Source organism: Peromyscus maniculatus, chromosome 15 (genome assembly GCF_049852395.1).
Source record: "Peromyscus maniculatus bairdii isolate BWxNUB_F1_BW_parent chromosome 15, HU_Pman_BW_mat_3.1, whole genome shotgun sequence".
Classification (NCBI taxonomy): domain Eukaryota; kingdom Metazoa; phylum Chordata; class Mammalia; order Rodentia; family Cricetidae; genus Peromyscus; species Peromyscus maniculatus.
In genome coordinates, this window is record NC_134866.1 from 71,241,938 (window position 1) to 71,255,372 (window position 13,435).

Genomic DNA, 13,435 nt, shown 5'->3' on the forward strand with positions numbered 1-13,435 from the left:
CATTTTAAAACAATATCCCATTGGGTAGATAGCCCACAATTAACACTAGGCCTTGTGTGGATGGATTATACAGTTTTTCCCAAGGTTTGTAACTAAGTCTTTGAATACTTGTAGGTATGTATCTACAAAGATGAACTCTGAAGAACTGTAAGCATTGCCCTCTGAAGAGTTTAAAAATTATACAGAGGAGAGCTCACAAGGCCTTAACCCTACAGCAGCTAAGGGATGCCCAGAGCAGGAGAAATGGTCTTCCCCAAGGAAGAGCACACTAATTGGTTATCCAGTACCAAATAGTCAGCTCTAAAAACATATGTACAAATAACACCGTATAGAATGAGTAGGTTGTTTTCATGTGTTTAGGAATATACATACATGCATACATACATACATTCATATGAATGTATCAGCAACAATGAAAGCAGGCCACAAATTTGAAAGACAGTAAGGAGGGAAATATAGTAAAGTGGGGAGGCAAGAGAAGGGCAAAATGATGTAATTATAATCTCAAAGAATAAAAGGAATATATATATATATAATAAAAATATATTTATATAAATATTTAAAAATACATACATACACACACACACACACACACACACACACACACACACACACACACACACACACATATATATGAAAAATCAGAGTCCTTAGTGCTCTGTGATATGGTGCGAGTAAAAAATTCCATGTTCAGCATGTGGTCTGTGACCTCAGCCCCGGCCGGGACTGCGATGGCTTGTGCTGTTTGTTTGAGGAGTTTGCCACCCACATGACATCACCACTCATTACTCATCCAGCATCCGTTTACTGAGGCGAGGATGCACAACACTGCTTTGTTCATGTTTCGTTTTTATTTTAAACAAAAGGCTTTGGAAAAGAGTAGTTTTAAGCTCACAGCAAAATTGAGTAGAAAAGAGAAATATTTTACATCTGCTGTGTTACCACAGAGGTGCATCTTCCCCGAAGATGCCCAGCATCCTCCCAGGATCCACTTTTCCATATCTTCCCATGGTCCCCAGCCCCTCACAGCATCCCCCAGCACAGCGGCACGTTTGTTATGTCTGATGAGTCTATATCTCCTCTTTGTCTGCCAAAGTCCTTGGTTTATGTCACAACTGTCACAACACTGTAAACCCTACATTTTTTGTTTTATAAGCCTGACTTGTTTGGCAAAAGGCTTATACCTTGTAGAGCCAGGCACAGGACACTAGCTTTTCTCTCCAAGCTTGTGACACTTTAGAGTTAGGCCAGCCAGTTGTCTAAGGTGAAGAGCAGGATGAGTGATGCCAAGGTAATAAGGCTCTGGAGACGGGCTGGATGAAACGTAAGTTATGTTCTCCGAAACGGTGGCCAGTCAGCCCAGGTGCAGTAACTCTCCTGGAATTCTGCCGTGCCTTTCACGGACACGGTTTTCGGCTTCCACCTGGCGCGTTTGTCAGGACTCAGCTCAAGGCTACACGTGCATTCCTTGTCTATTGGTGTAGTTTGCTTTGAAGAGCGACTGTTGGTGTAGGAGAAAAAGGCTACTGTTGAATTACAATATTTTTTTAGAATTTTTATACAATATGTACATACATATAAATGTACATCTGTCTGGTTTTTGGCAGTACTGTATAGACCAATTGTGTTGCATGTGCTAGGCAAATTCTCCACCACTGGACCACAGCACTCTAAGTAAAGAGTGACGCTTGATAAATGCCGTGCATACATTGATACAGGACTTCAGTGATAGAGTAGGATTGAACAGCTTGCTTCATTGTAGTGTTTTCCATAATCACATCCTTTCCGTCACTGTTGAGACAAATTTAAATGTCTGTGTGTGTTCATTTTCCCTTCTGTAGAGGTAGTAAACTTACCTACTGATTCTGCTGTGGGTAGTTCTATCGTTAGCTTGAAACTTTCTAGCTAGTTCTAAATTACCTGAGATGGTCAACCTATAAAGGGAAGAGGGTCACTGAGCTCACCGTTTTAGAATGTGATTGGCCGTCCCTGTTGCCTTGGGCCCGTGACAAGTAGCACATCACGAGGGGAGCAGACAGCAGACAGAGGGAGCCGGGACCCCCAGTCCCTTCCTGTGACCTGACCTTTCTCGAGCTCTTAGATTGTACCATGCTAGGCCGGTCTTCTACTGTGTGGTCACGTGGGCGGTGCTTAAGGCCCAAACTATAGAAAACTGCTTCTAAAGGAGGTTTCTTTCCAACAGGGCTAAGTGTTGTCACATTTGAACTTAGGATGCAGCAAATCTGGTTACCTGAGACAACGTGGCTTAAAGAAACGCTAGGAAAGAGGAGGGAGAGCCCAGAGAATCAAATTAGTTTGGAAGCGGAGAGAAGAGCAAGCAGAAAGAGAGAGAAAGACTTGAGCATGTGTGTAGAAAGATAAATAAGTCAGAGATTGACAATGAGGATAAAGTGGCCTTGGGAGGCAGCTCTGTTGGTTCAGTGCTTTTCCTAACATATACAAAGTCTTGGGTTCAACGCTAGCATGTCATAAACCCAGTGTGGTAGTGCATGCCTGTAATTCCAGCACCTGGGAGGAGCCTAATGCCCAAACAAAGCAAAAACAGAAAGGACGAATGAAGTGTAAAGGAAATGGAGGTGTAGCTGATAAAAACACATGCAGCAGGTGTTAGTATCGCACAGTGCAATCTGTTGGCTCGGCCTAAGGAGAATAGCTTCCCTTGTAGTGACAGCCTAGTTTTCTGAGCCGTTTGAGTAAGGTGGTGTGGAAAGTTGAATGAAGGATGCATGGAGGACATGTCACAGTGCAGGACAGAGGCTCAGACACTGGTGCTTTCATGAAGTGAGGTAGCATGAGACGTGAGCAGACTTCTGAGGTCTACCACAGCATTTTAATTTGCTGTCTTAGCTACATACCTGTCAGCTAGTCTCCTTGTACATGATGTTTGTAATGAAGTTTTTTAACTGGTGTTTGTTTTGAAGCTTTGCAAAGTCCCAAACTTCCTTCCAGATCATTACCAAGAAATTGAATCATTAAGGCTTAGGTTCAATATAGAACAGTGTTCATACTCAAATATTTGGATGTAATTTGCAGTTTTTGTGATTCCTTTCATAGAAGCCCTGTTGGGTAGCAGCTCCTCCCTTAAGTCAAATGCATCTGAGGGAGCTTCTAAAAGACCACAGCAGTGTATAAGGGACGGGTAGCATATGTCCTGTTACCATTGTTACCTTATAAGTGAGGACACTGAGTCTTGAAGAAGGAAATGCCTTTATCTCCAGGTGGCAGAGTCTAACTACCTCCACAAAGACTGACTTCTAGCCTGGACTGCTATCCACTGCTCCGCTGCCTTGTGTTTTCTGAAAGACCAAATAATGGGGGGCAGGGAGACTTGAATTGGTAAAGTACTCGCCGTGCAAGCACAAGGAGCTGACTTGATTTCTAGGACCCACATAAAAGCTGAGTGTGGCAGCACACCCCTGTAATCCCAGCGCTGTGGAGGCCCGAACAGGAGGAGCCCTTGGGCCAGCTTATCCAGCTGAATTGATGAGATCCATGTTCACTGTGAGACCGTCTTGAAAAATGAGGTGGAGACATGACTGAGGGGTGACACCCAGTGGAGACTTCTAGCCTCCACATGCATCCACACACGTGTGCCCCGCACATGGCACAATGATCCAGTTTCCCAGGTGAGAGCCTTGTATGCTGTTAGTGGTACAGCACGAGTCCTGTGCTCACCGAGCCGGTGCCCCACTCATTAGCCTAGAAAGATTGCCCCTGAGGGGCACGAGACTGAGAAATAGGGCATGCAGAAGAGGTTCCTACCACCCTGTCTTTGGGGTTTCAAGTTGCAGGCCCCCTCTGGAAGCACAGCCTTTTCCTCCCAGCATGTTCCTAGGGTTTGCAGTTCGTACATAGACTCTGGACTTTGACATTGGTTGTTGGGTCCAGCCCCTTGTTTCCCACGTTCTCCTCTTGTGTCCTCCTTGTGTTAGTTCTTAGCTGCTGTTTTTGCCCTTAGCTGATCCCAGAAACCCTTGTTTTCTCTTAAGTGTAATGACTGTGTACTTCTGAGGAAGTCCCTTTCCTGCTTATTCCTGGCCACCTCCCAAGTCATCAGTGCTCATCATGTGAGACAGTTCTAGCAAAGACTCTGCCACACGCTCTTCTCATGTCCTGTGGTCATGATGACCAAAAGCATAGTCATCTGGTAGCCTGGAAGGTCTACCCGCCAAAAGCCAGGGCAAATGTTCGGAAAGCAGTGCATCTGTATATGATGTCAACTGGGTCTCCTATAATTTAGTTCAAACTTGACACTACCAAGGTTTGGTACAGTCTCACAAGATTGTCCCAACTTCTAAGGCCACTCACAGTCCGAACCTCTCACAGCTTATCTGATTGGGTATAAAACTGAGTTCTGACCCTTTCCTCATAGGGTTCAGTAATTTGCTGAGTCACTCGCAGAATTTAGGGAAAGCTCTGTTCTTGTATTTCCCCGCTTGCTGTAAATGATAAAATTCACAGCCCAATGAACAAGATGAGGAGCCCCAGAGGGTGTGAACCCTAGTAGTATCTGTTTCCACAATTATGGGGCGCATCTCCAGTGCACATGGATGCATTTTCGGACAGAAGTTTTGAATCCACTGATGAGGGTTTTTGTAGAGATACCAGTGAGTATCACAACTGATTCAGTCATTAGCCATCGGTCATTTATCTCAATCACCCACTCCCTCCCTGAGAGGAGAGAGTGGGGAGCTGAAATTTCCAATCTTCAATGTCATCTGGCTGACTTCTGACAGCCAGACCCCATCCTGTCTGGCTGGGGAGAGGGGGTCACCAAGAGTCGTGCCAGTAAGTATAGACTCAGGGGTGGCTTAAGGGGGCTTATGAATAACAAGACACTTCTCACCCACCCTTGAAATTCCAGTGGTTTCGGAGGCTCACGTTCCATGATCCTGAAGAACGATTTTGTGTTTCTTGTCACAATGGCACACTCTGAGAGGATGTTTGTGTCTTTCCTAGTTGGCCTGCTGCTGCGGATCTGCTGGATGCTCCCTCGGCTGTGGCTGCTGCCCTAAGATCCGGCAGTCTCGGACCACCCGCTTCATGTATTTGCTCTACTTCATCCTGGTAGTCGGCCTCTGCTGTGTGATGATGGCACCGTCTGTGACCAAGCAGATAAGGGAGCATGTAAGTTGGTGTTTGTCGATGGAGTTGGAAAAACAGGATTTAGAGGACTGGGTTCCACACCGCTGTGAGTTGGGGTTTGTTACGTATCTGTTGCTGTGATAAAACCTCGTGGCCAAGCCACTTTTCTAGAAGAAAGAGTTTATTTGAGCTTATGATTCCAGAGGGCTAAGGGTCCATCACGGTGGGTTGGCATGACAGCACATGGTAGGCATGGCAACAGGAAGTTGAAAGCTCACATTTTTGAACCATAGCACAAAGCAGAGAGAACGGAGTAGAAGTTGGCAAGGCTTTTGAGTTAGCATGCCTCCACACCTACCCCCATGACATACTCCTTCCGGCAAAGCTTCCCTACCTAAATCTCCCCAAACAGCACCACCAACCAACTGGGGACCAAGTATTCCAATGCCTGAGGCTGGAGGGGACATTTGTCATTCCAACCACTACACTTGGTCTCTGAACTGTCTCAAAGCTTGTCCACTGCTTCCTGGCCAAACAGGCAAGCCATTCAGCAGCTCCATCTTTAATTAATCAACCAATTAATGTTTGGTATGATGTCTGGGTATGTCTGTGAATGTGATGATGTATGATGTATGTGCACAACTGTGTCTGGGTGCTCGTGAAGACCGGAGGAGAATGTCAGGGGTTCTGCTCTCATTCTCCGCCTTGTTCCTTTGAGACTGGGTCTCTCCATGAACCTAGAGCTGGGCTGGTGATTAGAGGCCAGCAAGCCTCAGTGATACTCTTATCCATCGCCACAGTGCTGGGGTTATAGGCATGTGTAGGCATGCCCAGCTTTTTACATAGGTACTAGGATCCAAAATCAAGTTTTCATGCTCAGGCAGCAAGTACTTACCCACTGGGCCACCTTTCCAGTTCCCAGTAGCTTTATCCTTAGTGGCAGGATAGCCATAGTGAAATGCTGTTGGTAGGGAATGCTGATGTCAGGGGATGTTTGGTCTCTGTTTTGTTTATAGCTCTTTCTGATAAAAACACACTCTTTGCTTGTAGAACTCTGCACATCTCTGTCATAAGGATGGCTGCCAGTATTTCGAGTCACAGCTTGTTATGAGCACTTAATTTAGCCTTATGGAAAGGATGATGCAGCTTAGATAGTACCATAGATACCAGGAAGTGGTTTGTGAGGCTTTTAACCTTTCTAGACAGACCACGTGTACAGTGTTGTCTCTGAGAGGAAGGGCAGGAGTTCAGCCACTTCTTGGGCAGTCTGTACTCAGGGATGCCTGAAGGGTGACACATGGAGGACCTTTTCCTGTTTCCCCATAGTAGGCCTCCTGATGGGCTATATTAGAGTGCAGTGTGTTGTAGTCTCAAGAAACCCCAATAAACAACACAATTCTTCCTGTCCTAGGTTCTGAAAAAAAGACTAAACTAGCAGCAGGTAGAGGCCAGATACCACGCTCATTACTTAACGAGCCACATGAAATCACGCGGCTTGTGTGTGCATCGAGGTGGGCTTTCTCCTCCTCAATCAGCCTCACCCACCCCTGCTCCACTGGATGGTCCATGGCAGCTTTCCTCTCCTGGGGCTCAGCTGGCAGGAAGAGAGCGGCAGTCAGTTGCGGGCACCTCTCATCCCCGGGGAAGTGGTAGATGGAGGCTGAGCTGCTGAAGCCCATTTCCCTTTGCTGCGCCGCTCAGCCCTTCCCCCTCCCAGGCAGGCAGCGGGGAGACAGGGAAGCCGGGCCTCTAGTGGTGCTGCATCCCTCCTGTGGTGATGATAGCTGGGGCAGCGCCTAAGCAAACTGTGCCCCCCAACCCTGTGCCACACTGTGGCCATTTAATTACCCTCTGTTTAAAACAACCATTTTCCTTCCCCTTCTCTTTGTTCTGGGAATGCAGCCCGGGGTCTGGCGTGAACTAGGCAGTCCCTCGACTGACCCACACCCCAGCCCAGCAAACATTTTCTTCAAAGTTCTTGGTCTCTTTTCATCCTGTTTATCCTTCAGTCAGCACAGGCCTGCTGGAGCTTCCTGTTGGCCAATCCATTTCCAATCACAGTTGTATGTTTTTTTATTAGAATATAAACTACTGTAAAGCCTCCGATTAAGACACCACAATGGGAGAGATGATATGTTTTTTGATAAGAAGTACAGTTTGTCACTCAGAAGAAGAGATGTGAATTTTTCTGAAGCCTAAAACAAGATAAAAACCCATAGGTTCCACATGGAAAGATACTGTAGAAATTTAGAGGCAGGGAGGCTAAGGGTCTGGCTGCCTTGAGGAGTCCATGCCAGACTTGCTTTTGCTGGTTGATATATTTACCACCCAGTCCCTACTAGCGTTGTGGTTTAGCTTAGTGTGTCTGGGGGAAGAAGTTTGGGCCTGTGGGGCTGAAAATGTGGCTCTCAGTTAGCAACACATACTGCACTTGCAGAGGACTGAGTTCGGTTCCCAGCACCCACTTCATGCAGCTCACAACTACCTGCAGCTCCAGCTCAGGAGATCTGGCACCCTCTTCTGGCCTCTGCAGGCACCTGCATTTACGTGCATGCCTGCTCCCATATATATAGAGAGATTTAAAAATCAAAAGTTTAAGAGCTAGAACGCTAAAAGGATAGATTTGAACTCTTCTGCTGCGGGTCTGTTTAATCTCCCTTTACACTCATTCATTTGAATAGAATTTGAATAGACGGCTCAGCGAGGCCTCTACCATTGAGCTACAGCCCAGCACACCATTTGCTACTTTCGTTCTTCTAGTAGTGTGATGCTGCTGTCTTTTTAAGTTCCATGCAGGAGCGGCTGCTTGGTGACCCACTGTGGTCCTGTGGTAAGAAGTCTGTGTCCCAGCCGTCTGTGGTGTGAGCTCTGCTCTTAAGCTTTCGGTCCAAGGAGAATGAAAGCCCTAGGTCCGAGAGACGGTAACATCTCAGGACGAAGCACTGCAAGTGCAATTGTGTCGGGGTTTAGAAGCCAAAGGGATGTGCTTCAGGCATAAATTTTATAATTACACACCTGATTGCCGTTCAAGCATCCTGCCCCTGCTCCATGCAACGCTCCCTACCAACTGGTACCTGTGTGTTGTGCTATCTGTGCTTCCTGACAGAACCTTCAGTAGGAAGATGTTGACTGGTGTTGCCCAGGAAGGCTTCATGGAGGAAGCGGCATATATAAGTAACAAGTGTTTTAAGAGCTGCTTTCTGTAGGGTAATACCATATGCCCGACTTTCGTTCGAGCAGTCTGCCTGTGTCTTCATCCTTCCTCAGCACTGTTCTTGCCCGGACAGTAGGTGCTGTCAGGACCCCATCCTACAGGGAGGAAGCAACGAGTCATCTGACCAGTTTACCTCAGCTCTTAACAGCCACCTAGAGTCAGAGTTGGGGTTTGAACTGTGCGAGTATGTGCCTACTTACTGGGCTGTGTAGCTAGAAAGGCAGAGAAAGAGCAAGGACGAGAAGGACAGGATAAAGACCGTGGGTCACATGACCAGAACCCACAGGTCCATGGATAAAGGAGGAGCCATTGTAGATTCCCAAGCAGATGTGATCATCATGGAACAGGGAGAGACTGGGGGAGTGAGCACCGGTGTGTGTGTGTGTGTGTGTGTGTGTGTGACACTTGGGACCAGAGATCAGATGGAGGGGAGAGGCAGGGGGAGGGGAGGTGCATCTCTGGAGCCTCATGCCTGCCTCTGAATATACCTATTGAAAAATGGCTTGGCCAGGCTTCCTGCATAGGGAGCGAGGTCACTCTGGGTGAAATAAGTCCTTTTCCCTCCACAGGGGGACAACTGTCTGGCCACAGAGTCAGCTTGTCTTGTGATGCTAGAACCAGGCTGACCTCCTCCTGCTCAGGCGGTGCTGGAGGGTGGCCCTGAAGGGTCTCCTTGCAGTGCACGGGAGGCCCTGTGTGGGTCCTTGCCTGTCCTTTGTTGGCCTGTGGAGATTGGAGAGATGGGATTGGCAGAGGAGAAAGGACGACAGGCTTGGGGCCTGCTCGGGTGTGTCGCGCCTCCCACCCTGCATTCTCGCCTCCGAGGGAGGCCCTGTCAGGGTCACAGGGCCAGCGGAGTGTGGGTTGCGAACAGGAGGCTTCTTTCTGCTTTCAGAAGGCTGCCTGTGTATCGCCGTGAGAGGGGACGTTGAGGAGACGCGGGGGCAACTTGGCCCTTCTTCGCATGAGAGGAACCTCTCTCCCCATGAGAATGTCGCCTCGGAAGGGTCTCCTGCACGGCTGAGTCACAGCATGGCTTTCTGCCTTCTGGGAGCATTTTCCCCCATGTCAGATTGTAGGAACTATTTTAAGCATGCTCTTCTTGCCAGCCACTGTGGTGTTGAAGCAGGTACAGAACTTGGGCTTTAGTGGACTTTAGAATGCGGAACCCAAGAGGAGAAGCAGGCGAAGGAATCTGCACTGACAAAATAAGGTCTGTCTGCCTGGTTTGGGAGAAAAGGCGACAGCTGAGTGCCCCAGAGCTGGTCCTTTGAGAGGGAGGACAAAGGCTCTTGTGTGCTGTGGGACATGGGTCCCCGCCTTCCCCTCAGATCTCATCGGCCAGTGTGGGAAGAGCGTTCTGTGCGCTTATGTCCTAGGTCCCTGTTCTCCCTGCATTGCTCTGATTGACGGAGATGTCTGCTGACATGGTGATTTTAAAAGCTGAAAAACCCAGATATATCATAAATAGTGTGGTGAACTCATTTGTTTGGTATATAGAGTGTGGAACGTGATGTAACACAATTGTTTTAAGTTTCAGTTGTAAAGAAGTACTCACTTGTTGGGAAGGGAGCCTGCTGCGACCTTGTTGTCTTTGTGTCTGTCGTTCATTCATTTGTAGAAGGTTTGTGCTTGCCTGTGCCTTCTGATCTCGCTGCAAACGTTTTATTTTGCACACTGTTTCCCAGAGGCGAGTCTGGGTAGTTTGGAGTGGTAGTGACTTGGAAACTGATGACTTGGACTAGTTGCCCTCCCCAGGTGAAAAGGGCTTTGTGCTTGTCTTCAGCACGGGTTAGTAACACCGCAGTGTGTGGAGGGCCTCCGAGGAACACAGCCCCAGACCGAGTGGGACCTGGATGTGAGGGGCTCCTGGCTCCTGGCTCCATGGCATGGTAAAGCAGCGTCCTGGTCCTGTTCTCCTGGCCTGGGTGAAAGCACTCAGGCTGATGGCTCTCACCCTGCTCCTGACTCCTGGCCACATCAGACCGCCCAGATGAGCAAGGACAAACTCCCGGAACTTCTGGTGGGGGGTGGGGTGGGGTGGGGTGTAGATTGCCTTTTATTTGGTTGGAAAGTCCCCTCATTGGCTGCCTTGAGAGGTGCTGTCATGGTGTAGTGAGACCCTGGCCCTGGGCTGTGCTTGTATCTCAGAGTTTATACTAAGCATTAGCAACTCTTGGAATAGCTTGTGTTTCTGATGGAGTCTTATGTGTCAAAATGGACACCTCCAGAACCATGAGCTAAACAAAATTCTGTTTTCTTTTTTGGTTTTTAGTTTTTTGAGATAGGGTTTCTCTGTGTAGCTTTGGAGCCTGTCCTGGGACTCACTCTGTGGACCAGGCTGGCCTCGAACTCAGAGATCTGCCTGCCTCTGCCTCCCGAGTGCTGGGATTAAAGGCTGTGTGCCACCATACTGGCTTAATTCTGTTTTCTTTAAACTAATTACCTTGTAATGAGGTATTTTATTATGGTAACAGTAAATGGAATAATACATACTTTTTTTGTCTGACCTCTTTAACTCAGCATGTTTTTGAAGGTCAATCATATTATAGCATATATCAGTACTTTCTTCCTTTTTAAGGCTGAATAGTATTCTACTTTATGAATACTCCATATTTTATTCGTCCAGTCTTCAGTTGATGGACACTTATGATATTTGTACCTTTTGACTCTTAATGATAATGTCACCATTTTTTTCTGTGGATAATTATCTTCTGGGAATATACAGTGAATTTCTGGACTAATGCAGATTGTGAGAGACCAGCTCCCACAATCAGCTCAGGGTAATAAAAGAAATGCCTCAGAGTATCGAGGGATAGGAAACTTTTTTATGTGAGGTTATTTAGCAATAAGTTTTAATCTAACTATGACTGGTGAAACAAGGAATCACACATGCTTACTGATGGTAACTTTCTCTTTACTTCTTCTTAAAAAATGGTCTCTGACTCTCTTTGTCTTCACACAGATACATTCCACATTGTTACATTCTCCATACAGGCAAGTTACATTCCACACTGTTACATCCCTCACTCAGCGCGCCGCACACACACACAATTCACTGCTCTTAACACAGTTCCTTCACATCCCTTCCTCAGCACATACCCACACACATCTATTCTTGCCCTCTGCACAGCTCTTTTCACGGCAGTTCTCTCCATAGCTTTTTACTTTTCTCTCTGGCTATTCAGCTGCATCCCTCATTCAGCACGTACCCACACTTTCTCACTCACACTCACTCACTCACTCACTCACTCACTCACTCACTCACTCTTCATCCTTATTCCTCTACATCTTTATTCTACTACCCATCACAAATTCCCAAGCATGCATGTAAATATATCCCCATTCATTAGCAACTTGTTAGTAAAAACTACAAAGCAAACTCTCAGGGACAAGTATTCTAAGAGTCACACTTGGCAAAAACTTGGTCACCTTAACTGGTGACTGACAACAGCTGTAGGTTGTAACAAGTTCTGGCTGTCTCTTAAAGGGGTAGCTTCAAGGGTTACAAGGGAAGAAATTAAACCAATGAGAGATTTAAGGAAAAGGCAAAGAATATGTGTACTATTTTATGTAATTAATGATATCCGGACACGGTTAGTCAGTTAACAGCCTTTTTCTGTTTATCACCTGAATCTCAGGACCTAAACATAGTTAGCCTGCTGATCCTAAAATCTTGCATTAAAAACTGGTGTAGAAATAAATACAAAGTGTTAATTTTTATTTGAATCAGAGTGGGGAGGAGCCAGTGGAAGAAGCTTAGGGCAACGTAGGTGCTATTGATCTCTTGAAGGACTAAGATATACCAAGGCCATACACCTGCACTATCACCTCTAGTTCACTATAATTCTTTGAAGGGTTTTGATCCAACAAGGACAGACACCTGCACTATCACCTCTAGTTCACTATAATTCTTTGAAGGGTTTTGATCAGCAAGGCCAGGCACCTGCAATTCCATTCTGTGAAAGTTCTACGAAGACAATTTGGCCAACTTTGCCTTGTCAATGGCTAAGGATGGAGAACAAGACCTCTAAGTGTCTACAGTCCATGGAACAATAGACCTAGTATGAAGCATATCTTAGTGTGTTTCTGTTCATCAGAATTATACAGTTAAATAAGAAGTCATCTTCCTGACCATCCACAAATACGTGTGCCCATAAGATTGAGATGTAATGGTGAGATTACATGTACACGTACATGAAAGTGCATGGTAATAGGGAGATATCATAGCACAAGAAATTACAAATGAAAGCAACAGTATTCAGAGTCAGTGGCCTGCGCGCCTTACTTGACAGGGTACCCCACTTAGAATCATCCCTCTGTGGGTTGACATCTGAATTATCAACTGCTATAATTGCGTCATGGCCTGCAATAGCTCGTGACAGTCGCTCCTGACACTGGACTATATGAAAACACCTTGCTTCATCTTTGAGGAACTGCTAAACTGTTTTCCAAAGTAGTTACACCGTTTGCGTCTCCACTGTCGTGTGAGACATTCACAGTAAGTGATGTGTTTCTTCTACCCTTGCCAACCCTTATTGTTATTTTTCTATCTCCCCATCCTGGTGTGTCTGTGGTGTCATGATCTCTTTGCTGGTGTCTTGAATGCTACCCTGAGCCCCTGCTTCCCCTGGGGCAGCTCATTCATCTCTGCCTCTGGCTATGTTCTGTGAAGAATTGTGGGTAGGAGTACCTTCACTCAGAGCAGACCTGGGGACATTGTTAAAGCCTCCTTCCTCCCTCCTTCCCTCCCTCCCTCCCTCCCTCCCTCCCTCCAAGTACTGATCACAGACTTTCCATGGACAGGATGTGGAAGTATTTGGTTTGTACTGTGCATTTTACTCAGTCACAGATGAGTTGGCCATACCGGGCTCCTGCCCTCTGCCTTCCTTCTCCAGATAACTGATCTCGAGGGTGAGGACACTCTTGCTATTTCTCGTTCCTCACTGGAGTCACCCCTTGCGTTTTGAAGAGCCTTCCTAAGGACAGCATCTAGTTGTCTAGTTAGTTTGAATGTCATGTCCCGCTACTGTGGTGGTTTTTGGAGATGGCAGCGCCATGCAATATGCTTAAGACTACAGATTGGCAGATAAGCTACTTCCTTTCTTGTCTTCA

The 13,435-nt window shown here is 46.7% G+C and overlaps 1 protein-coding gene across 2 annotated transcripts in view; it reads left to right on the top strand.

Annotated features, from left to right (window-relative positions):
• Nucleotides 1-13,435, top strand: part of Serinc5 (serine incorporator 5) — a 108,491-nt gene that overhangs the window by 44,472 nt on the left and 50,584 nt on the right. For both annotated transcript variants that reach the window (XM_076552067.1, XM_042261622.2), the window contains exon 2: nucleotides 4,981-5,148. In XM_076552067.1, coding sequence (XP_076408182.1) covers nucleotides 4,981-5,148 — 168 coding nt within the window. The remainder of the gene's footprint in view (nucleotides 1-4,980; nucleotides 5,149-13,435) is intronic.